This window comes from Pristiophorus japonicus, chromosome 22, assembly GCF_044704955.1.
Source record: "Pristiophorus japonicus isolate sPriJap1 chromosome 22, sPriJap1.hap1, whole genome shotgun sequence".
Taxonomy (NCBI): domain Eukaryota; kingdom Metazoa; phylum Chordata; class Chondrichthyes; family Pristiophoridae; genus Pristiophorus; species Pristiophorus japonicus.
In genome coordinates this window covers 9,312,339-9,336,182 of record NC_091998.1, presented here as the reverse complement: position 1 = coordinate 9,336,182, position 23,844 = coordinate 9,312,339, and the positions used below count along the sequence as shown (strand labels likewise).

The window sequence follows — 23,844 nt, the reverse complement described above, 5'->3', positions numbered from 1 at the left end:
GCGCTGAGCACCTCGAGTCTCATCGCCGAGAGCATGCAGAAACCAAGCGCAGGCAGCGGAAGGAGCGTGCGGCAAACCTGTCCCGCCCTCCCTTACCCTCGACGACTATCTGTCCCACCTGTGACAGGGACTGTGGTCCTCGGATTGGACTGTTCAGCCACCTAAGGACTCATTTTAAGAGTGGAAGCAATTCTTCCTCGATTCCGAGGGGCTACCTATGATGATGATATTTGGGGCTTAGTCGGAGTGATAGCTTTCAGCAGCCTTAAAAGGGAAGGCGACTGAAACAGTGGGAAATGAGAATGTGGCGAAGGACTTACTCTACGCTTTTGGCAATGAAGGGAAGTTTTGAGACTGCCCCTGACGTGGGCGTGTGGCAGTTCTTTTGGCCACCGCCTGGTGTCGGGGAAGTGCTAGAAAACATGATCTTTGTCAAAGAGTGAAGTGCACCCTGAAACCTGTTGGGTCGGTTACTTTGAAAAGGGAAGTAGTCGAGAGCAGCGGGGGCGTGTGGGAGTAAAAGGAGGAAGGGCTTGAAGTCTTATTTACAAAGACTCTCAGGCTCACCACACACATACACACACACAGTCGGTGCATGAGAGAGAGCAGGGGAACCCCAGCGGGAATTCTGCCTTTGGGGACGTTTGATCCACTTGGTCTACAGCCGACAGAGAGCCACTGAGTAGCAGCGAGTGGAGCTGTCAGTGCTGAGGATGAGGGTAAGGAGTTACGTTTATTTTGCATTTGCCGTTCGGGTTTCCGTGTAAAAATCCCACCAATTCTCTTTAACTTCAGTCATTGAAGTTCTTAAAGAGATTCTATTCTGCGTATTCCTCAGTGTTAATTCCTGTGTGTGTACAGTAAATACATGGCTGTTCCCCCAGTCTGGTACAGCAAACCCCTTGTATCGCTCAGTGTTAACTCTTATATGCCTACAGTAAATACATGGCTATTCCCCCAGTCTGGTACAGCAAACCCCTTGTATCGCTCAGTGTTAACTCTTATATGTATACAGTAAATACATGGCTATTCCCCCAGTCTGGTATAGCAAACCCCTTGTATCGCTCAGTGTTAACTCTTATATGTATACAGTAAATACATGGCTATTCCCCCAGTCTGGTACAGCAAACCCCTTGTATCGCTCAGTGTTAACTCTTATATGTATACAGTAAATACATGGCTATTCCCCCAGTCTGGTATAGCAAACCCCTTGTATCGCTCAGTACTGACTCCTGTACAAAAGTGGGGTAGACTGAACCCATTAGACCCTCCGGCACAGAGTCTTAACCACGGCGGTGAAACATAACAGATGGAAAATTGGGCAGGCTGTCAAGCAGGTGCATTAACCGAGCACTTCTGACGCACAAGGCTCTGCTAATTTGTGCAAACCTGTCCTGGACTGTACACGCAGTGAGAGCAGACTGTTTATTTGGTTCTGTCTCGGTGCTGACTCCTGTACAAACACTCGGTAAATGCGCAGTCTTTAAGGGGGCTGTAAGCCAGGGTGTAAAACCCTGTCTGTGCCTCCCGTCTCGGTCGGAGAGAGACTGCAGAGTTGAGAAACAACACTCAAGTCAAGACACTTAATCTAGGCTGACACTCCCAGTGCAGTGCTGAGGGAGTGCTGCACTGTCAGAGGTGCCGTCTTTTGGATGAGACGTTAAACCGAGGCCCCGTCTGCCCTCTCAGATGGACGTAAAAGATCCCGTGGCCACTATTTGAAGAGCAGCAGGCGAGTTCTCCCCGGTGTCCTGGCCAATATTTATTGAAGAACCAACACCGCCAAAAAAAGATGAACAAATCTGGCGAACTATCTCGGTTACTGTTAGTGGGCACGTGCTGTGCGCTATTTGCCAACAGTAACTGCACTGGATGCAGAGCGTCTTGTGATGTCCTGTGGGTTCGATGAGCTACTACCTCAACGCCTGTTGATTCTTTCACCTTGACTTAAAGCAAAGAATATTCACTGCTTTAACACACCGTGTGTTCGCGTGCCACTTCCTATCAATGCCTATTAAACAATTTGTTAAATACTGGCCCGGTGCCTTGGGGTGCTTTGCTGTGGAAGTGTGGGCAATAGCTGTACGTGGTTTGGTGTTTGGTACGTGCCTCAGTAACTGCTCAAATGTCAACAGAGTGTGTCACAGATTACCGCCAAGCACTTAGAAGAATTTTAAATACAGTACCGGCTGGGAAAAACCACTGTGCTGTCACCTGAAAAAAGAACGGTTGTTTATATAGCATCTTTCACAACCTCCGGATGTCCCAATGCGCTTTACAGCCAATTAAATTATTTTGCAGTGTTGCAATGTAGGAAATGCAACAACACAGCACAGCAAGGTCCCACAAACAGCAACGTAATAATTTGTTTCAGTGATGTTGGTTGAGGGATAAGTATTGGCCAGGACAGTGGGGAGAACTCCCCTGCTCTTCTTCAAAATAGTTGCTATCAGATGGTTAACGCCACCTAAGAGAGCAGACGGAGCCTCAGTTTAACGTCTCAGCCAAAAGACGGCACCTCCGACAGTGCAGTACTCCCTCAGCACTGCACTGGGAGTGTCAGCCTAGGATTTTATGCTGAAGTCTCTGGAGTGGGACTTGAACCCACAACCTTCTGACACAGAGTCGAGTGTGCTGCCCATAGCTGACTCCTGGCCCCCTAAACCTTCCTTACTCTGCTGTTCTTCTGTTCCCTCCTTTCAAATCTTCCCCCACTTCAAGTAAAGCTTTTGCATGTTGTTAAACGTATAAAATTATGAGGCGGCTTGACAAGGTGGATGCAGAGAGAATGTTTCCACTGATGGGGGAGACTAGAACTAGGGGGCATGATCTTAGAATAAGGGCTGCCCATTTAAAACTGAGATGAGGAGAAATTTCTTCTCTCAGAGGGTTGTAAATCTGTGAATTTCGCTGCCTCAGAGAGCTGTGGAAGCTGGGACATTGAATATATTTAAGACAGAAATAGACAGTTTCTTAAATGATAAGGGAATAAGGAGTTATGGGGAGCGGGCAGGGAAGTGGAGCTGAGTCCATGATCAGATCAGCCATGATCGTATTAAATGTCGGAGCAGGCTCGAGGGGCCGTATGGCCTACTCCTGCTCCTATTTCTTATGTTCTTATGTTCTTATGTTATGTACTGGAGGGGCATTGGGTTACGGGGCATCAGGTGCAGTAGCGTGTGGTGGCCACACCGTTCCATTCGGAATCGGGCTTGGTACATACATGTACAAATACATGTCATTTTTCTACAGAAGCCTGCTGACTTTGCCGCGAAGAAGAAGTGAGATAGTTGTGTATTTTTAACTTGTCGCGTTCACAAGGTGGTTGATGAGCTGTGAGCAACACGTTGGAATGTCAGTGAGCTGGTGCACCATCCTGTTTGGGACACTGGATACTGTTTTAAAAAAAAATGATTCGCTTTGCTTTTTTTTAATGAGTTTCCACCTCTCCTTGACACCCCTCACCATTCCCGAGCCAAGAGGGGAGGCAGCCAATATGCCAAATGCTTGGCCACTATTTTGTAAAGGTTATTTATTCGTTCATGAGATGTGGGCGTCGTTGGCAAGGCCAGCATTTATTGCCCATCCCTAATTGCCCCTTGAAAGGCCACCTTCTTGAACCGCTGCAGTCCTTCAGATTGAAGGATAACTGAGTGGGGCTCGCTGGGCCATTTCAGAGGGCAGTTAAGAGTCAACCACATTGCTGTGGGTCTGGAGTCACAGATAGGCCAGACCGGGTAAGGACGGCAGATTTCCTTCCCCAAAGAGACATTAGTGAACCAGATGGGGTTTTACGTCAATCTGGTAGTTTCATGACAGGAAGCAGAGGGTAATGGTTGATGGGTGTTTTTGTGACTGGAAGGCTGTTACCAGTGGGGTTCTGCAGGGCTCAGTGCTGGGTCCCTTGCTTTTTGTGGTATATATCAATGACTTGGACTTGAATGTTGGGGGCATGGTTAAGAAGTGCAAATGATACTAAAATTGGCTGTGTGGTTGATAATGAAGAAGAAAGCTGCGGACTGCAGGAAGATATTAATGCACTGGTCAGGTGAGCAGAACAGTGGCAAATGGAATTCAATCTGGATAAGTGTGAGGTAATGCATTTGGGGAGGTCAACAAGGCAAGGGAATATACATTAAATGATATGACACTGATAAGTGTAGAGGAACAAAGAGACCTTGGAGTGCAGATCCACAGATCCCTAAAGATAGCAGGCCAGGTAGATAGGTGATTAAGAAGGCATACGGAATGCTTGCCTTTATTAGCCGAGGCATAGAATATAAGAGCAGGGGGGGTTATGCTTGAACTGTATAAAACACTAGTTAGGCCACAGCTGGAGTACTGCGTGCAGTTCTGGTCACCGCATTACAGGAAGGACGTGATTGCACTGGAGAGGGTACAAAGGAGATTTACAAGGATGTTGCCGGGAGTGGAGAATCTTAGCAATGAGGATAGATTGAATAGGCTGGGTTTGTTCTCCTTGGAACAGATGCTGCTGAGGGGAGATCTCAATTGAGGTGTATTATGAGGGGCCTAGATAGAGTGGATGGAAAGAACCTATTTCACTTAGCAGAGGGGTCAACAACCAGGGGGCATAGATTTAAAGTAATTGCTAGGAGGTTTAGAGGGGATTTTTCTTCGCCCAGAGGGTTGTGGGGGTCTGGAACTCACTGCCTGAAAGGGTGGTAGAGGCAGAAACCCTCACCACATTTAAAGAGTACTTGGATGTGCACTTGAAGTGTCATAATCTTCAGGGCTAAGGACTTAGAGCTGGAAAGTGGGTATAGGCTGGATAGCTCTTGGTTGGCCGGCGCGGACACGATGGGCCGAATGGCCTCCTTCCGTGCTGTAAATTTCTATGATTCTATGTACCCGGGATAACTGTCCACTGGGAGTGGGGGTGAGACAGTTGAGAAATGTGCCAGCTTCTACCCTCCCCTACATCCTTCCAAGAGCGCTAAACCAGATGTTTGCGTCGGATTCACTCGCGTAGTGCCCGCAAAAGTGAGCACCCCAAACCCTCCCAGATCATTGAATCGTACAGCACAGCTGGAGGCCACTTGGACCATCGAGCCTGTGTCGGCTCTCTGAAAGAGCGATCCAATTAGTCCCACTCCCCCCTGCTCTTTCCCCATCGCCCTGAAAGCCTTTCCTCTTTAAGTATATATCCGATTCCAAGATTGAGAAGGTGGCCGTTGAGCTTCTGTTGTTTATATTGCACTTGTCTCCAGTCCCATGCCTGGTTATGGTGCTTGGACATTGGGCCAGAATAGGAAGCCTCCCGATTAGCTGCCAGTTCCCACCATCCACAAGAGGGGCGCCCTTCCATGGTGGCAGCTGGTGAAGGTGTCATGTTGGAAGGGGCTTTTAAGCCAGGAGCTGGATTTTCGGCTTTGATGTTTTTGGGGGCGGTAATGGCGGTGGGGCGGTAAAGTTAGCGCCCGGGAACAATTTGCGCCTCAGTCAGTAAGTTTGGCCAGCTGGGCCCTGAGCAGCGCTGAGGGAGGCGTTGTACACCTCTCTCGGGGCGTTACCACGGCAAACTCCCGAGCTAAAGAGCCAGGCCAGGAGCGCTCCCAGAGACGCCGGGGAGGGAGGGGGGGGGAAACCTAAAAATCCCACAAAAACATTCCCAAAATGCCCCCGCCCCCCACAAGACAAATCGCAAAAAATATTAAAAGGAAAAGCAGTCACACTTGCCTCAGGAGTCTGTAACTTGCCTCTCCGCTATCGGTATAGTCGGCCCGCCCCAGGCGGTCACTGCGGGGCGGTAGGGTCGGGCAGGAGCTCAAGCTCGTGCCGGTGTCGCGACCGGGGGCGGGGGCGGTTGCACACCGAGCGCAGCTCTTCCCTGCGCTGCTGCTCTGTGCCCGCCGCTAAAACCCGACCCGAGGATCGCCGCGGGGCGCTGGAGATTGACCGCCTGCCCAGAACCCCCTCGCCGCCGCCGCCATTTCCGCCGCTCCGGGGCGCAAAGCGGAGCGGGGAGGAGCCGAAAATCCGCCCCCTGATGTTTATCGGGAGCTGGCCTGTGCCTTTAAAACTTTCCAGGGACGGCAGTACTTTTTGTTTGTCCTCCGCGCCGGACCTGGGACCAGGAAGTCGGGCTGATGAGCTCAGGGTTCCTGCTTGTGTGGCTGGGATTGTTTTCTTTAACCTTGCTTCGCACGTCGGGCCTGAGCACTGGCGTGTTTTGGTAGCAGGGCAAGCTTCCTGTGGCGCAGGGCAGGGAGCACACAATGCAGGGGTTAATCCCGGCTGAGGAGCAGGGTCAGGGACATTGCCTTACCCAAACGGGGCTCCCACACACGAGTCCAGTGGATATTTACACAATATTTATGGTATTTTTGTGTCAAAATAAATGAAGAAGAAAAAAAATAGACTCGCATTTACGGAGCGCCTGTCACAGCCTCAGGACGACCCAAAGCGCTTCACAGCCGATGCAGTACTTTTCCCAAGTGTGCTCACTGTCGGGACGTGGGAAACGCGGCGTTTGCGCACAGCAAGATCCCACAAACAGCAACGCGATGAATGGTCAGAAAATTACCTCTGCAAACCACTGGGAGTCTGAAGCAAAAGCAGAATTGTCTGGAATTATTCAGCTGGTCTGTCAGGGGGGCGTTGATAACCCTCCCGGTCACAGAAGCGGTTTTAACTCATTTGAGCTCATTTAGTTGTAGAAACCGGTTCTTGTTTCGTGTAATGTCTGCAGGACCGATGGTACTGATTCTCTTCTGTTGCCAGTTTAAAATGCTGTAGCAATGTGGGACCTAACCTCCCCCCATCTGATGTCCTGGCAGGCACGACTTCGGCCACTGATTTGAAAGAAAGACTTGCATTTATATCGCGCCTTCTAGCGCCTCTCGGAAACATCCCAAAATGCTTCCCGCTCAATAACTTGCTTTGAAGGGCAGTGACTGTTGTTCTTTAAGCAAATGGGACAAAAATCGCACAAACAGCACTGAGGTGAATGGCTAGCAATGATTGAAACAAAGACTTGCTTTCTATAACCACCGGACGTCACAAAGCGCTTTACAGCCAATGAAGTACTTTTGAAGTACTGTACCTGTACTCGGAGCAGTAATCTGTCAGTGATACTGTACTAGGAGCAGTGATAGTGCAGTCACTGTTGTAATGTGGGAAACACGGGAGCCAATTTGCGCACAGCAAGCTCCCACAAACAGCAATGTGACAATGACCAGATCATCTGTTGTTTTGTTATGTTGGTTGAGGGATGAATGTTGGCCCAGGATACTGGGGATAACTCCCCTGCTCTTGTTCGAAATAACGCCACGGGATCTTTTACATCCACCTTCAGCACAGTAACAGCTGCTCAGCTCAACATCCCACCCAAGCTACAATATTGCAACGCTGCCTCAGTCTCTGCACTGGACTGTCCACCTTCATTATGTGTTGAACTCCTGGAGTGGGACTGCAACTGGACTTGAGTCCTCTGGACTTGCCTAGACTCTCGGACTCTGGCTGATCCGTGTCGTAGGGCTCACAGTCTAATATACCCGTGCGGTAGTCTATAATAGGGACATGATAAAGTCATGCAGATAGTCTAACACGGTCTGCAATCAAAAGTTGCTGCAGCGTGAAGGCACCGCAGAAGACGGGGCGATGGGACACAAGTGCCGCGACTGACCCAACAACAACAACAACAACTTTATATAGCGCCTTTAACGTAATGAAACGTCCCAAGGCGCTTCACAGGAGTATTATGAGATAAAAGATTTGACACTGAGCCGCATAAGTAGAAATTAGGGCAGGTGACCAAAAGCTTGGTCTAAGAGCTTGGTTTTAAGGAGCATCTTGAAGGAGGAAAGAGAGGTAGAGAGGCGGGGAGGTTTAGGGAGGGAGTTCCAGAGCTTGGGGCCCAGGCAACAGAAGGCACGGCCACCGATGGTTGAGCGATTATAATCAGGGATGCTCAAGAGGGCAGAATTAGAGGAGCGCAAACATCTCGGGGGCTGGAGGAGATTACAGAGATAGGGAGGGGGCGAGGGCCATGGAGGGATTTGTAAACAAGGATGAGAATTTTGAAATCGAGGTGTTGCTTAACCGGGAGCCAGTTTAGGTCAGCGAGCACAGGGGGTGATGGGTGAGCGGGACTTGGTGCGAGTTAAGACACGGTCAGCGAGCACAGTGGATGATGAGTGAGCGGGACTCAGTGCAAGTTAGGACACGATCAGTGAGCACAGGGGGTGATGGGTGAGCGGGACTCAGTGCAAGTTAGGACTCGGTCAGTGAGCACAGGGGGTGATGGGTGAGCGGGACTTGGGTGCATGGGCTGAAATCACTTGGACTACACCAATTGTCTGCCCTAATCGGTCGGTATGGACAATGGAGGTAGAGCAGATGTAGTCATCCCAGCCAGAGGAGGATGTAAAAGATATGATGGATTATCTGTCTGTATGAACTTGCTGTGTGCACATCAGCTGCCATGTTTCTTACGTTACAACACTTCAAAAGTACGTCATTGGCTGTAAAGCACTTTGGGACATCCTGAGGTTGTGGAAACTGCTATATAAATGCAAGTCTTTATGGAAGGAAAGGGATGCGACTTATTGCATAAAAAAGCAAGGGCATTCCTAGGTTGCTCACGTTCTCTCTCTCTCTCTCTCTCACTCTCTAGGAAACTATGCCCCAGACACCAATTTTCCCCAGCATGTTTGGCACCAGTTGCAGCGGCCACGTGCAGCCAGATGTAGAGAAGTGCGGTGATCCGGTGTACCAGGACGGCAGCGTCGTTTCGGGGTCCCTCGAGGTGCTCATTGAGCACTTGGTGCCCACGGTTGATTACTATCCTGACGTGAGTACTCTGCACGGGGCGATCCCTTCTCTTAACCATCAGAATGTTTGGTTATTTTGGTCAGTGAGACTTCAGTGGACCATTTTCCTCAGTTTTGTGTTCGACTTGTGGCCTTGTTACTGTCAGATCTTCCTGATTGCTGTTTGATTGGGACGTCAGGGATAAGAAAAAAAGTCATGTACCCCAACAAAGTTATAACATTACCTCTCCCATCGAAGCCTGTCCCTCTAGTACATTAACTTGCTCATTGAAGCCAATCCCTCTGATGTAGTAACTCTCCCATCGAAGCCTGTCCCTCTAGTACATTAACTTGCCCATTGAAGCCAATCCCTCTGATGTAGTAACTCTCCCATCGAAGCCTGTCCCTCTAGTACATTAACTTGCCCATTGAAGCCAATCCCTCTGATGTACTAACTCTCCTATCGAAGTTTATCCCTCTAGTAAACCAACTCTCCCATCACAGGAGACACAGGCCCTGAGTCACAGGTACTGAGAGACAGATACACACGTGGATACTGATTAATGGACACTTAACGTATCCGTCAGCAGTTCACCTCTCCGCTATTTTTGCCCATTTATTTATGATGGAATTACACTCCTGCTAAAGCTATGGGGAAGGGTCTTTTCAGATCAGCTCTGATGAATGAACGTGGATCCGTTTCTCTCCCTGCTCACAGCGGACGTACATCTTTACCTTTCTCCTGAGCTCACGTGTCTTCATCCACCCGCAAGAGTTGCTGGCGAAGGTCGGGCAGATCTGCACGAAGCAGCTGGAGACGGGAACCGAGGCGGATAAGGTACAGAGCAGAACCTGGCAGCGTTTGCCGTAACATTGTTGCTCACCCTAGGTGTACCGCAGGCGTGAGTTTGGGGCCCAGAGGAGCCGAGGGCCCAGGGGCAGCCCACACTGCGATATGTACGCGCACGGACCTAGTGCGTGCACATATATTATTATTATATTAGGCAGCCCCTCGTATCGAGGATGATCTGCTTCCACACCAAAAAGGGATGAGTTCACAGGTGTTTCAATAAGGGACCTGACATTCTAGGTCCTGAACTACATCCTGAAGGGTGGAAGATGCCTGTGTGTGGATTCTTTTAACGTGGGGTGGCCGTTGCACACCAGCCACCACACGGGCTTGACAGAGCTAGCGATCTATGGACAGTCGGAGCATATATGCAAACTAGGTCTGTGCAACAGAGCTGGTCTCCAGTCGTCCTGGTTAACCCTTGCCACCGGACCAAGACCTAGCTCTGTCAAGCCCGTGTGGTGGCTGGTGTGCAACGGCCACCCCACGTTAAAAAATCCACGCACAGGCATCTTCCACCCCCTCAACATGTAGTTCAGGATCTGGGATATTAGGTCTTTCATTGAAACAGCTGTGAACTCATCCCTTTTTGGCGTGGAAGCAAGTCATCCTCGACACGAGGGACCGCCTATGATGATGCTGACCGCGAGCGAGAGACTAGAATTCCGCCGTTGCCAGCGCTGTGTGAATTCTGCATGCCTCTGTGCCACCTCCTGCACTGGGGGAGTAACCGAGTAAACACCCGGGGCTGGATTGTCGGTTGTCTAACGCCTCAGTTAGCGGCCAGAGCGGGCGTTGGCGGGGAGCGTAAGAGGTTGCCTAACCGGGAGTGCAGCTTTTACCGAAAATTCACCGGGGGCACAAGCCAGTAGCGCCCGGCTGCTGAAGATCCCGACGACGGTCCCGGTGCAACGCCCGCGCTTGCCCCCCCCCCCTCCCCTCCACCGGTCGGTAAATTCATCGCGGCCGCCACCGACATTTGAGACTGAACGGGGGGTCTTGCCAGGCGGGCCCTGGGTTTAGCATTTGGAGGGCTGCGTGGTGTTGGGCGGTGGGGGGGGAGGGGTTTGCGAGAATTCCCGTTTCGTTACCGAAGAATCGAACTCTGGCAAGTGATGGAAGATGAAATGGCCCCGCACCCTCGGTGACAAGGGGAAGCTCGCTGTGAGATTTTGCAAATGTGTTTTTGACAGGGAGGTGAATGTATGCGCCTGCAGCCGAACGAACGTGTGAAACCTGGCAGCTCTGACTGACTTGCTCGCTATTTGCTCAGCGGGAATGGGGTCTGTGAGACGGAAATGTGATTTACATAACGTTGCTGCGAAATATGGAAATATTCTGCTGGGTAACAGAAGGGAGCTTTAACAGTTCTCGGGCTAGCTCCCAGTCTGCCTGTGGCAAATGGCTGTGACTCATCTGTTTTTCTCTGCACGATATCGGAAACCCATTAAAGACAGTACTTGAATTTATATAGCGCCTTTCGCCACCTCAGGACGTCCCACAGCGCTTTACAGCCAGTGAAGTACTTTTTGAAGTGCAGTCACTGTTGTAATGTGGGGGAACACGGCGGCCAATTAGCGCACAGCAAGCTCCCACGAACAGCAATGTAACAATGACCTAGTTAATCTGCTTTTGTGATGTTGATTGAGGGATAAATATTGGCCCCAGGGCACCGGGGAGAGTGTAGTGAAACACTGGCCACCTTCCATCCCTCCGTTCTTCACCAGCTCTTTCTCTTACTCCGAGTTCCCCTTGCCCTGGATCCTTCCTTTTGCCTGCTGGTTTCTCGTTCCCTCGCCTGCACCCACAGGGTTGTGTGGAAAAGAAAATGTTTTTGGGAAGTCTATGGGGCGGAAATTCGGTTGGAGGCTAATGAGGGCGGTAATGGCGGCGGGGCGGTAAAGTCCGAGGAGGGAAATGGTTTGCGGCTACAGCCACAACATTCACCGGCTGGGCCCTGAGTGTAGGGTGGGGCGCTAGGGAGGCTTTCCACACCACTCTCTGGGCGCTAGGCCGGCTGGGTAAGCGAAAATCCCCAGCTAAACAGCCGGCCTCCGAGCGCCCTGAGAGAGGCCTCGGGGCCGGGAGTCGGGGGGAGGGAACCTGGAAAACAAACACCAAAAAACATACCCAATAAATAAACTCCCACCACCACAACATAAATCGCAACAAAAGAACACTCGTGCTTACCCGAGGGCGACATTATTTACCTCACTGCGCCCGCTACAGCTCGGAACGGGTCTACAGAGCGCTACAGGTCGGGCGCCCGGCCTCCCTAACAACGCCTCCTGCAGCTGAAGCTGTTGTCGCCCGGCAATGCTGGGGGCGGGTGGGGGGTGCCGCGGAACAGAGGTTCGGGTCCGGGGCAGTACTGGGGGTGGCGCACAGCACGCTGATCTCCGGGACGTAGGAGCGAGGGGCGCGAGGGGTGACTGCCGCCGCAAACCTCCGGTGAAATTTTACCGGGAGTTGGTTCTCTCGCCGCGTCCGGGTGCAGAACCATTAACGGCCCATTTCCCCCCCCCCCCCTTAAATCCGGAGGCGCTGCGTTAACGGGGGGGGGGAAGGCGCAAACGATGCCAATCACGTGGGCTGCCATCATACCAGCAGGCTCTTTGTAAAATGAGAGACGAACAACCAGATTAAATATTTATCCAGAGTTCTAACCCTCTCATGCTAAACAGGAATCAAAATTTATTTTCTGAACTCTTGTGGCCTTCCAGTAGAAGAACTGGTTGATTGTCACGACCCAAACAAAAAGTTCGAGGAGTTAAAAGTCTTCCCCCCCTGCTTGCCCCCCTAACCCCCTCCCCCCCCCACCCCCACTCAATGTTCTGATCCAGTGCTTAGTCTAGACGGAGGTCGAGGGTGAACATCTGACAGCATTCCTCCCCTGGCGAGGTGCCACAGTTGCCATCGGTGACGTCAAAGTGCTGAGAACAGGCTGCGCTTCATCGAAAGTTGATCGTGGCAGGGTGCCAGCACCGGGGCAGCTTCACACGCTACACCCAGACCCTGCCCATCCCTTGCTCCCAGAGCACATTGCTTCAGGCAACAGTGACCAGCAGCTGTGGAGGTGCGCGTCTCTGTCACTGTCACCCACGTCGGTGTGGGGAGGGGCCGCCCATCTAAGACGGGGATGAGGAGGAATTTCTTCTCTCGGAGGGTGGTGAATCTGTGGAACCCTCTGCCCCAGGGAGCTGTGGAGGCTGGGTCACTGAATATATTTAAGTTGGAGCTAGACAGATTTTTGAGCGATAAAGGGAGTCAAGGTTTAAGGGGGAGCGGGCAGGGAAGTGGAGCTGAGGCCAGGATCAGATCAGCCATGATCTTATTGAATGGCGGAGCAGGCTCGAGGGGCCAAGTGGCCGACTCCTGCTCCTATTTCTTATGCTGTGAGGGTGGCCCGTTTATAGCGACAGAAAAGCTGGTTTGGCGTAAGGATATAATCAAGTACAATGTGTGCATGCACTCAGTCTTTCTGGCAGAGTGTGAAGCATAGAGACATCCGCGACCTTGTCACAACCCCAGGACGTCTTGCAAATCACTCGCACCATTAGCGTTTGGGCTCCTTCTAGGGTTTTTTAGTGTTTAGACACCCAGCGCTGCAAAGCTTGAAGGGCACTATTATTGTCCTTTCGTCACCTTTAAGCTGTTTCATTTGATCTCTACAATCTCTACAGGCCAAACCTTTAACGGGGTTTGACAGGAACTGACAAAACAATAGGTGAAATTCAGCTAGTTCGGTGGATCATTGCAAATAGTAAAAACCAAACGTTATGTTAAAAATAAATATTTTTTAAAAACTTGCATTTATATAGTGTCTTTCACAACCATCGGATGTCTCAAAGTACTTTACAGCCAGTGAAGTACTTTTGAGTCTAGTCACTGTTGTAATGTGGGAAACGCAGCAGCCAATTTGTGCACAGCAAGCTCCCACAAACAGCAATGTGATCATGACCCGATAATCTGTTTTTTTGTGATGTTGATTGAGGGATAAATATTGGCCCCAGGACACTGAGGATAACTCCCCTGCTCTTCTTCGAAACAGTGCCATGGGATCTTTTACGTCCACCTGTGAGAGCAGGGACTTGAGCACATAAATCCAGGCTGACACTCCAGTGCAGTGCTGAGGGAGTGCTGCACTGTCGGAGGGGCCGTCTTTCGGATGAGACGTTAAACCGAGGCCCCGTTTGCTCTCTCAGGTGGACATAAAAGATCCCATGGCACTATTTCAAAGAAGAGCAGGGGAATTCTCCCCGGTGTCCTGGGGCCAATATTCGAGACATCCGATGGTCGTGAAAGGCGCTATATAAATCCAAGTTTCTTTTCTTTATTCCTAAATCATCTCCACCTCGTCTCCTCCTTTCAGACCCCCCCAGATCTTTGACCAAGCTTTTGGTCGGCTCTCCAGATACCTCCTTCTATGGCATCCATTGCACCTCTGTGACCCGCCCCGGGCTGTTTCTCTGCGCCAAGGGGCACTGTATAAAGGCAGATTGTTGTTGTCGTGTCGTTCAAGCCCTTGGCTCATTCTCCCACAGGCCAAAGTGAAGGAATTTGTCCCGAAAATCATCCAGCTGCTGACAGAATGGACCGAGACATTCCCACACGATTTTCAGGATGAGAAATCGATGAAGGAACTCAAGGAGATTACTCACCAGATAGCACAATGCGATGAGGTGAGAAAACGAGCTGATTTTGTAAACTATTTTAGCGTTGCATATTTTTCTGCGGGGTTGTCTAAAGAATTTGACATTCTCCGACATTCCCCCATTGTGAGGCGTTGTGTTAGGGTAAATAAGGAGAAACTGTTTTCACTGACATTTTCACTCCAATGTGCCATTAAGCCCCCAGCGTAATTTCAAGGTACATGTTATGTGGAGAGACTGGAAACGCTGGGGTTGTTTTTCTTAGAGTAGAGGAGGTTCAGGGGGGATTTAACAGGCGTTTAAAATTCCGAGGAGTTTTGATAGAGTAGATCGGGAGACACAGTTTCCCGTGGTGGGAGGGTCAGTAACCAGAGGACACAGATTTAAAATCATTGGCAAAAAAACCCAAGGGGGAGATCAGGAGAATTTATTTCAAGCAAACAGTTATTATGATCTGGAGTGCATTTCCTGAAAGGGCAGTGCAGGCAGATTCAATAATAATTTTCAAAAGGGAATTAGACTAAACCTCTCTGTCTCTCTCCTCCTTTAAGAAACATAGAAAATAGGTGCAGGAGTAGGCCATTTGGCCCTTCGAGCCTGCACCACCATTCAATATGATCATGGTTGATCATGCAACTTCAGTACCCCACTCCTGCTTTCTCTCCATACCCCCTCATCCCTTTAGCCGTAAGCTCATTAAAACCTACTTCTTTTGTCCTAATATCTCCTTGTGTGGCTCGGTGTCAAACTCTGTTTGATAACACTCCTTGTGACATTTTCCTACGTTAAATGTGCTATATAAATATGTTGTTATATAAACAAATACAAGTTGTTTTGTTGTAGACTTAATTGGATAGCTCTTTCAAAGAACCGGCGCAGATGCGATGGGCTGAATGGCTGTGAGATTCTATGTACGACCTCTGCTCTGGTCTCCCACCATTGGAGACGAGATGCGGGGACCAGTCAGGGCCTCAGCCCGTTCCACAGCCAGTATCAACCCCGCAAAGCTGTAACTCGGACCTGAATTGTTCATTTGCTGGCTAGCCAATTGCCAGTTATCTTTCAGCATTGACAGGGCTGATCAGGAACCTGCAGCCCCATCTCCAACCCTTTGCTGTTTTGTTCTCTGCTTTCCTCTTGACAACGATCCTTTGTGACTTGCTGTGGTTCTTCCCGGCCTGTTGTAGCCCAAGCTAAAGTCCGAAAAGATTTTTCATTCCAGAGTGATGTCCAGTGATTAAAACTTGAGATTCAGTCACTTGGGGAATTAAAAGTTTTTACACGGGATATACAGCACAGAAACAGGCCGTTCGGCCCAACCAGTCCATGCCGGCGTTTATGCTCCACTCGAGCCTCCTCCCGTCTTTCCTCATCTAAATCTATCAGCATAACCCTCTATTCCCTTCTCCCTCATATACTTGTCCAGCCTCCCCTTAAATGCATCGATACTATTCACCTCAACCACTCCCTGTGGCAGCAAGTTCCACATTCTCACCACTCTCTGGTTAAAGAAGTTTCTTCTGAATTCCCTCTTGGATTTCTTGGTGACTGTCTTATATTGATGGCCCCACATGTAGAAACAATCTATCCACTCTATCAGAACCTCTCATCATTTTAAAGACCTCGATTAGGTCACCCCTCTGCCTCCTCCTCTTCAAGAGAAAAGAGACCCAGCCTGTGCATCCTTTCCTGATATGTACAGGCTCACATTTCTGGTATCATCCTTGTAAATTGCCCCCTCTCCAGTTGACTCGGTTGCATTGATGCAGGGACGAGATTTCCCCTCTCTCTCTCAAGAATATTTTCCCCGCAATGTGCGGTCCCAGTGGGCAAGCTGACCTCAAGCTGACAAAAATAACATTAAAAAAAAAAACCAGGGAAGCAGAACACGTGGGCGAGAGTTTTACAAGTGCTGTTTTCTCACACAAACACACGAGAGTTATTAGGAAATAGAATCCATTGCCGCAAAGGGGCGATTGAAGCCCAAGAACCTCAATGAATAAATTCTCATCCTTGTTTTCAAATCGCTCCGTGGCCTCGCTTCCCCCACCTCCCCCCCCCCCCCCAATATCTGTAAACCTTCTCCTGCCCCTACAACCCTCCGAGATCTCTGCTTTCCTCCAATTCTGGCCTCTTGAGCATCCCCTGATTCCCTTCACTCCACCATTGGCGGCCGTGCCTTCAGCTGCCTGGGCCCTAAGCTCTGGAATTCCCTCCCTAAACCTCTCCAGCTCTCTCTCCCTTCCTTTAAGACCTTCCTTAAAAACAAGGTCTTTGATCAAGTTTCTGGTCACCCCGTCCGAATATCCCATGTGCGTCGGTGTCAAGTTTTGTGTGACGATCGCTGCGCAGCGAAGAGCCTAATGGTTTACTACATTAAAGGCGCTATTTAAATGCAAGTTGCTGTTGTCAGTCAAAACATTTAGAAGGGTGTTGGGTGAGCATTTACGGAGGAACAATATTAAAAGTGGGAATCGAGCAGACAGTTCTGTCGTGGGAAGGGTGCAGGTGCAGCCATTCTGTGCTGCAATTTCTGTGATTCCTATAAATGAAGGGCCATTTGAGAATGGGCTGCAGGTCCACTGCGAGGTCACTGGGCGACAAGGGATCTTGGGGCAATGTGGTCCCTTCAAAGCAAGCAGCAACACGAGACGTGGTGGGATCAGTTTGATGCTGTCATGCAGTCATGCAAAGCTAATGGTGTCTGCCTGCAGTGCAAAAATGCATGAAAAATGCAACCACAACACTCCTGAATTCTCACGTCTCTGGAATCCCTGATGTTGACTTTCGGGATTATTGAGGCTCGGGCCATTATGCAGGGAAGAGCGTTAACTCTTTTTTGAGATGGTGGGGAGGGGGGGGGGGTCATTGAATCTTTTTCTCTTCCCTGTGCCCATCTCTGTTGTGTCATCTCCTCCTCCACCATAACACAGAGCAGGCCGTATCCGTGTAGCAGTAGTGAAGGGAAAATAAAGATCGCCATGGCAACAAAATGAAAGAGATTCTTCAGGGCAAGTCACAAACTGCCCCCCCCAACCTCCCGCACCACCTCCCCCGAGAGTACAACTGTGAATAGTTTTCAACGCATTGGTGTTTGGGTTAAAGCCAGCAAAGGGGTTAATTCACTGTCTATAGTTCAAAGCTGTTTGGGAAAATATTCATCTCGGTTATGCAAGAGATATGGAGGAAGATCAGCTAGTGATGGAATGTTTAGGAGAGTGAAGTCAGTACATTCCGTCTTCCCCTCTTAAGATTCCCCACCTCCCACCGAGACTCAGGCAAAGAATTCAGCTCTTTCCCTCTCACAATAGCCTTGGTACAATTAAACGGAAGTGGCCCCGTCAGACCTGTCGAATGGAGTGCTGCTTGGAGGGGAAATATCAGAGGCCGAGATACAGTAAAGAAGACTGACCCACGTGCTTCATTGCACGTCCAAAAAGCCCACGTTTCTCCCCCCCTGCCCGCCCCCACCCCGGCTCTTTCCTCAGGGCTCAAGCTGTCTGATCAGCCTCGCGACAGAAGGCACTTTCTTCAGGGAAGTACGACTATCCAGCGCAGGAGGAGGCCATTCGGCCCATCGTCCCGGTCGGTGCCAGCTCTTCGAGAGGGGGAGGCTCTCCAATTAGTCCCACTCACTCCCCGCTTGCTCTTTTACCCGTCGCCTTGCAATAATTCTTTCTTCCTTTTTGAAGTACTTATCCAACCTCCCCACGACTCTGTTTCCACCGCCCTGTTCAAGCACCGCATTCCAGATCGCGACAACTTTGCCTGGAATTTTCGCAGGGAGTTTTATCACGTGAAAGGCGCTATATAGATATAAGTTGTTGTTGTTGCGTCCTCACCGCGGTTTCTCCAGCGTTTCCGCTCGGGTTACGGCAGGAGGTTGTAAGAAACCCCCTGGAAATTCTCGCCCATTGTCAATGATTAGTAAAAAATCTTTTCCATCCCTTTACTCTATTTTTCTCCATTTCAAGTTACTTTACTTCAGGTGCCATTGCCTTGTCCGAGAGCGAGCGAGACCAAGGGACCGGGGAAGTGCTGACTGAGACCGCTGCAGCAGCCCAACTTAATCTGTGGAGTTTCTTTGGTTATTTTCTAGCAGTGCCACAGCCTGACCAGGTCCTGCAGTGCCGGGGTGTAGCATGACCTGAGATAATGGCCCCCTCAGCAACACCCCGACACTGGCGTACCCCACTTGTCCCTCTGAGCACAACCCTAGAGACCGAGTTACCAAGTGCAAACCCATCGGGAAAACAACGTGTTTGCAATACTGCCAGAAACATGATCCAGGGAAAGGCATATATAATGGGCCACTTCTCCCATTCCTGGTCTTCGTAACTGGACTCAAAAGAAAGGACTCCTTTAAGGATTAACTCCTGTTTAAAATACTTCAGTTGAGACCAGGATACAGGCAACTTTTAAGGAATGGTATAATTGGGAAACAATAAGGTTGGAATTCTGGAACAATGAAATCAATGGGCGGGGGAAGGGCCTTCCACATTTAAAACTTGATTTAACCTTCTATATTCAAAATGATCTTAATTTGGCCTACATTCAAAATGATCCTGATTAGAGCTTTTACATTCAAAATAATCTTGATATATCCTTCTCTATTCAAAATGATCTTGATTTGGCCTTCTACATTCAAAATTATCGTGATTGGGGCTTCCAAGTTTGAACCAAACTTAATTTGGGTTTCTTAGGATAAGGGGTAAGCCATTTAGGACTGAGATGAAGAGAAACTTCTTCACTCAGGGAGTTGTTAACCTGTGGAATTCCCTGCCGCAGAGAGTTGTTGATGCCAGTTCATTGGATATATTCAAGAGGGAGTTAGATATGGCTCTTACGGCTAAAGGAATCAAGGGGTATGGAGAGAAAGCAGGAAAGGGGTACTGAGGGAATGATCAGCCATGATCTTATTGAATGGTGGTGCAGGCTTGAAGGGCCGAATGGCCTACTCCTGCACCTATTTTCTATGTTTCTATACATCTGAATTGACATTTTGCTTTGTGAAGAGGTCCAGTGGAACTCATTCAGTGCTCTACAGTGGACAGTGTGCACTTAGTTAAAGACTACAGTTCTTGATGCACACCAGTACACACCTTATTTTTCACTGCTATGTGTTATCATCGTCATAGGCAGTCCCTCCAAATCGAGGAAGACTTGCTTCCACTCTAAAAGTGAGTTCTCAGGTGACTGAACAGTCCAGTACGGGGATTACAGTCTCTGTCACAGGTGGGACAGACAGTGGTTGAAGGAAAGGGTGGGTGGGGAGACTGACTTGCCGCATGCTCCTTCCGCTGCCTGCGCTTGTTTCCTGCATGCTTTCGGCGACGAGACTCGAGGTGCTCAGCGCCCTCCCGGATGCACTTCCTCCACTTAGGGCGGTCATTGGCCAGGGATTCCCAGGTGTTAGTGGGGATGTTGCACTTTATCAAGGAGGCTTTGAGGGTGTCCTTGAAATATTTCCTCTGCCCACCTGGGACACACTTGCCGTGTAAGAGTTCCGAATAGAGCGCTTGCTTTGGAAGTCTTGTGTCGGGCATGCGGACAATGTGGCCCGCCCAACGGAGCTGGTCGAGTGTGGTCAGTGCTTTGATGCTGGGGATGTTGGCCTGATCGAGAACATTAACGTTGGTGCATCTGTCCTCCCAGGGGATTTGCAGGATCTTGCGGAGACATCGTTGGTGGTATTTCTCCAGCGACTTGAGGTGTCTACTGTACATGGTCCACGTCTCTGTGCTATGTGTATAGTCGGTTGGTTATAGGCTCACTTGCGTTGCATATCCACCGCGAGTTGAGCTGGTTATCTCAGTTGTATTAAACACCCAGGAAGCCACAATTATTGTGACTCCCCCATGCAAGTTCCTTGTGCACTGTTGTCTCCACGTGTTCTCTACGTGACAGTGTTTCCTTTTTGCTCTCCTTGTAGGAAAACACCAGCGTGAAGAAAAACATCAGTCAGATGACCCAAAGTCTGATCCGCAACCTCTCGAGCCACAGCCAGTACCAAGAGGCGCGGGAAATAATCAAACCGTCAGTCACGGACAAGCAGACAATCCTGAAACCCAAGACGCAGTCCAGTCAGAAGGACATACTGAGCGTGTGCAATGACCCCTGTGTCTTAGCCCAGCAACTCACCCATATCGAGATGGTAGGTGAACACTTCTGGGCTTAACAACAACTGGACATCAGAGTCCAAAGAAATGGTGGCAGAGCCTGAAAGAACAGCAGTGAAAGAACAATACCCTTATTGCCACTAACCAGTTGACGTGTTGACCTGGCTAGAGTGTCAGCCGGGGCTCAGTGGGCAGCACTCTCGCCTCTGAGTCAGAAGGTTGTGGGTTCAAGTCCCACTCCAGGGACTTGAGCACATAAATCTAGGCTGACACTCCCAGTGCAGTGCTGAGGGAGTGCTGCATTGTTGGAGGTGCTGTCTTTCGGATGAGACGTTAAACCTGCTCTCTCAGGTGGATGTAAAAGATCCCACGGCACTATTTCGAAGAAGGGCAGATGAGTTCTCCCCAGTGTCCTGGGGCCAATATTTATCCCTCAATTAACATCACAAAAACAGATTATCTGGTCATCATCACGTTGCTGTTTGTGGGAGCTTGCTATGCGCAAATTGGCTGCCGCGTTTCCCACATTACAACAGTGACTACATGTCCAATGGTCGAGAAAGGCGCTATATAAATGCAAGTCTTTCTTTCATGTACAGATGGCGTCTTTGTCACAACACAGCCCTTTCACCTCTTAATCCTGGCTTCAAGCCACCATGGTTGAGTTACGAGAGCTGATTTTCTGAATGCACGCTATTGGCACAGGGCCTCGCTCAGGGGCAGATGGGGGAGTAAGGAGCCACGTAACAGGGTGAGCTGGGGGTCAGGGGCTCCTAAAGTACTACAACAGAAACAGGCCATTCGGCCCCCAAAGTCTGAGCTGGTCTTTTGCTCTAGCAGGACCCCACGATATAATCCCACTCTCCCCCTGCAACCTGTATCGCCCTTTGTCAAGCCACTGTCTTAACCCTCTGTTGAAATAATTTCTGCACTCCTTCAAACTTGTGTGTGGCAGAAAATGCCACATGCTAACCCCCTCCTTTAATTCTTTTTGTGATTATCTGAAATATGTGCCCCCATACATTACGATCTCAATAAAGAAAAAAAGACTTGCATTTATATAGCACCTTTCACTACCTCAGGAGTCCCACAACACTTCAATGAAGTATTTTTGGAGTGTAGTCACTCTTGCAATGTGGGAAACGCGGCAGCCAATTTACGCACAGCAAGCTCCCACATACAGCAATGTGATAATGACCAGATAATCTGTTTTAGTGATGTTAATTGAGCGATAAATATTGGCCAGGATAAATCCCCTGCTCTTCTTCGAAATATTGCCATTGGATCTTTTGCGTCCACCTGAGAGGGCAGACGGGGCCTCGGTTTAACGTCTCATCCGAAAGCAGCACCTCCGATAGTGCGGCGTTTCCTCGGTACTGCACTGGGAGTGTCAGCCTAGATTTTTGTGCTCAAGTCCCTGGAGTGGGACTTGAACCCACAACCTTCTAACTCAGAGGCAAAGGGTGCTGCCCACTGAGCCCCGGCTGACACAATGAGCAGTGGCAGCAACCCATCACTCTTTACCTTATCACAACCCTTCATAAAGGAGAAAGCGTGATGAAAGGCCTTTCCTACGTTCCCGTGATATCATGAACTTTGCAACACAGTCTGCACCTGAGAATGGAATACTCCTAAGTCAGCCTGTGGCTGGTCCCTGAGGGGGTGAAAGGTCAAATGAACAAACTACCATTTTAAGAGCCGGTTGGTTGACAGTAATTATGTAGCTGTGTGTTAATTGATGTCTCCTTGATGTTCGTAGGAACGGTTAACACACATCACCCCAGAGGAGCTGGTGCACATATTCAACCACATGGATTCAATGGACAATCACAAGGTAGGGGGTGGGGGGAGCAGATGTAAGGGAGGGGTAGCTTTACAAACTCCTGCTTCTGCCCCCAAGCTGCACCGGCCGATCACACTTACCGGGAGTTTGGCCCGTGGTCCGCGATGATTTTCTGTCGTTAGTAAATCGCCGTGAAGTGTGTGTGTGGATTGATGCAAAGCAGTGGTGCTGTAGTGTTAAACACTTCAGCGTCAGGTATTTTTAATAGTGGTTGGAGAGGAGGGGAGAGATCAAGTTGATGCACACTTACCTAGTCAGGTATAAAATAAATAAAAAGAGAGACTTGCATTTATATAGCACCTTTCACGACCACCGGACATCCCAAAGTGCTTTACAGCCAATGAAGTAATTTTGAAGTGTAATCACTGTTGTAATGTAGGGAAACTCACAACCAAGATTTTTTGTAGTATAGTCACTGTTACAATGTAGAAAAGGCGGCAGCCAGTTTGCGCACAGCAAGCTCCCACAAACAGCAATGTGATAATCTGTTTTAGTGATGTTGATCGAGGGATAAATATTGGCCAGGACACCGGGGATAACTCCCCTGCTCTTCTTCGAAACAGTGCCGTGGGATCTTTTAGGTCCAGCTGAGAGAGCAGACGGGGGCCTCGGTTTAACGTCTCATCCGCAAGACGGCACCTCCGACAGTGCGGCGCTCCCTCAGCACTGCACTGGGAGTGTCAGCCTTGGATTTTTGTGCTCAAGTCCCTGGAGTGGGACTCGAACCCACAACCTTCTGACTCCGAGGCGAGGGTGCTGCCCACACTGAGCACAAACCCAGCGTCAATGGAGTAGAGCATTTTCTTTGACAAGTGAGCAGAGCGGCTGGACACGCTGCTGAATGTGGGATTACACGACGAGGTGCCACAATTGCTTTGTCCGCTCTTTGAACAGACGCCTTGATGATGACAGTATGGTGGATGACAGATTTCAGACAAACCCTTCCAACACGCTGTAACATTGATAGCTCACAGCTGGCGGTCCCTGGGTTTAGAACATTTCTGAGCTACTGTTGTTTGCTCTCCCGGTGTGGCCCGTTTTGTGATAGATTGATGCTGAGCTTTCTGTTGCGTGCGTTCAGTCAGGAATGCGCTCGCCCCGGAGCCACCGATACACCCGCAAAACAGCTGGAGGGAACAGGCGCGAAACCTTAAACCACAAGCTGCCCGCAGGCATTAACACCCTGCAAAACCCCCGGGGGGGAATGGCTCAAAACCATCATTTATCAAAGTCCTCACATTTCAGCTGCCAGACAAATGTCTCTGACATTTATTTTAATTCTTTTTTTTAAAAATTCTGCTTCTTTTCAAGAGCTGTCGCAGTGACATCAAGAAAACGTACAACTTGGAAGCATGCGACAACTGGTTTAATCGGCTCAGCTCTCTGGTCGCGACCGAGATATGCAGAGTAAGTTAACAGGGATGACTCAGGATGCTGGTGGGAACTCAGTCACCCCCAGCTGCCGTACTGCGATGTGTCAGTGATATTGGTTTCACCGACGCCTTGGCTCGCTGTCTGCGGCTTGGAAGTGGGAAGAGGGTCTTCGAGAAAGTGAATCACTGTGGTGGCAGTACCGTGATTCATTCTGGGGCCCTCTTGCACCTGT

At 49.7% G+C, this 23,844-nt stretch overlaps 1 protein-coding gene across 2 annotated transcripts in view; it reads left to right on the top strand.

The window, feature by feature from the left end:
• Nucleotides 1-488: 488 nt before the first annotated feature.
• Nucleotides 489-23,844, top strand: part of LOC139234849 (ras-GEF domain-containing family member 1A-like) — a 35,717-nt gene continuing 12,361 nt past the window's right edge. Inside the window, exons 1-7 of one of the 2 annotated variants that reach the window (XM_070865601.1) lie at nucleotides 489-719; nucleotides 8,639-8,815; nucleotides 9,493-9,612; nucleotides 14,169-14,306; nucleotides 20,209-20,430; nucleotides 22,155-22,229; nucleotides 23,550-23,645. In XM_070865601.1, the coding sequence (XP_070721702.1) occupies nucleotides 714-719; nucleotides 8,639-8,815; nucleotides 9,493-9,612; nucleotides 14,169-14,306; nucleotides 20,209-20,430; nucleotides 22,155-22,229; nucleotides 23,550-23,645 (834 nt within the window). In that variant the 5' untranslated portion in view covers nucleotides 489-713. Of the gene's footprint in view, nucleotides 720-7,666; nucleotides 7,688-8,638; nucleotides 8,816-9,492; nucleotides 9,613-14,168; nucleotides 14,307-20,208; nucleotides 20,431-22,154; nucleotides 22,230-23,549; nucleotides 23,646-23,844 lie in introns of those variants that run through there. The other variant, XM_070865602.1, reaches the window with a different exon arrangement.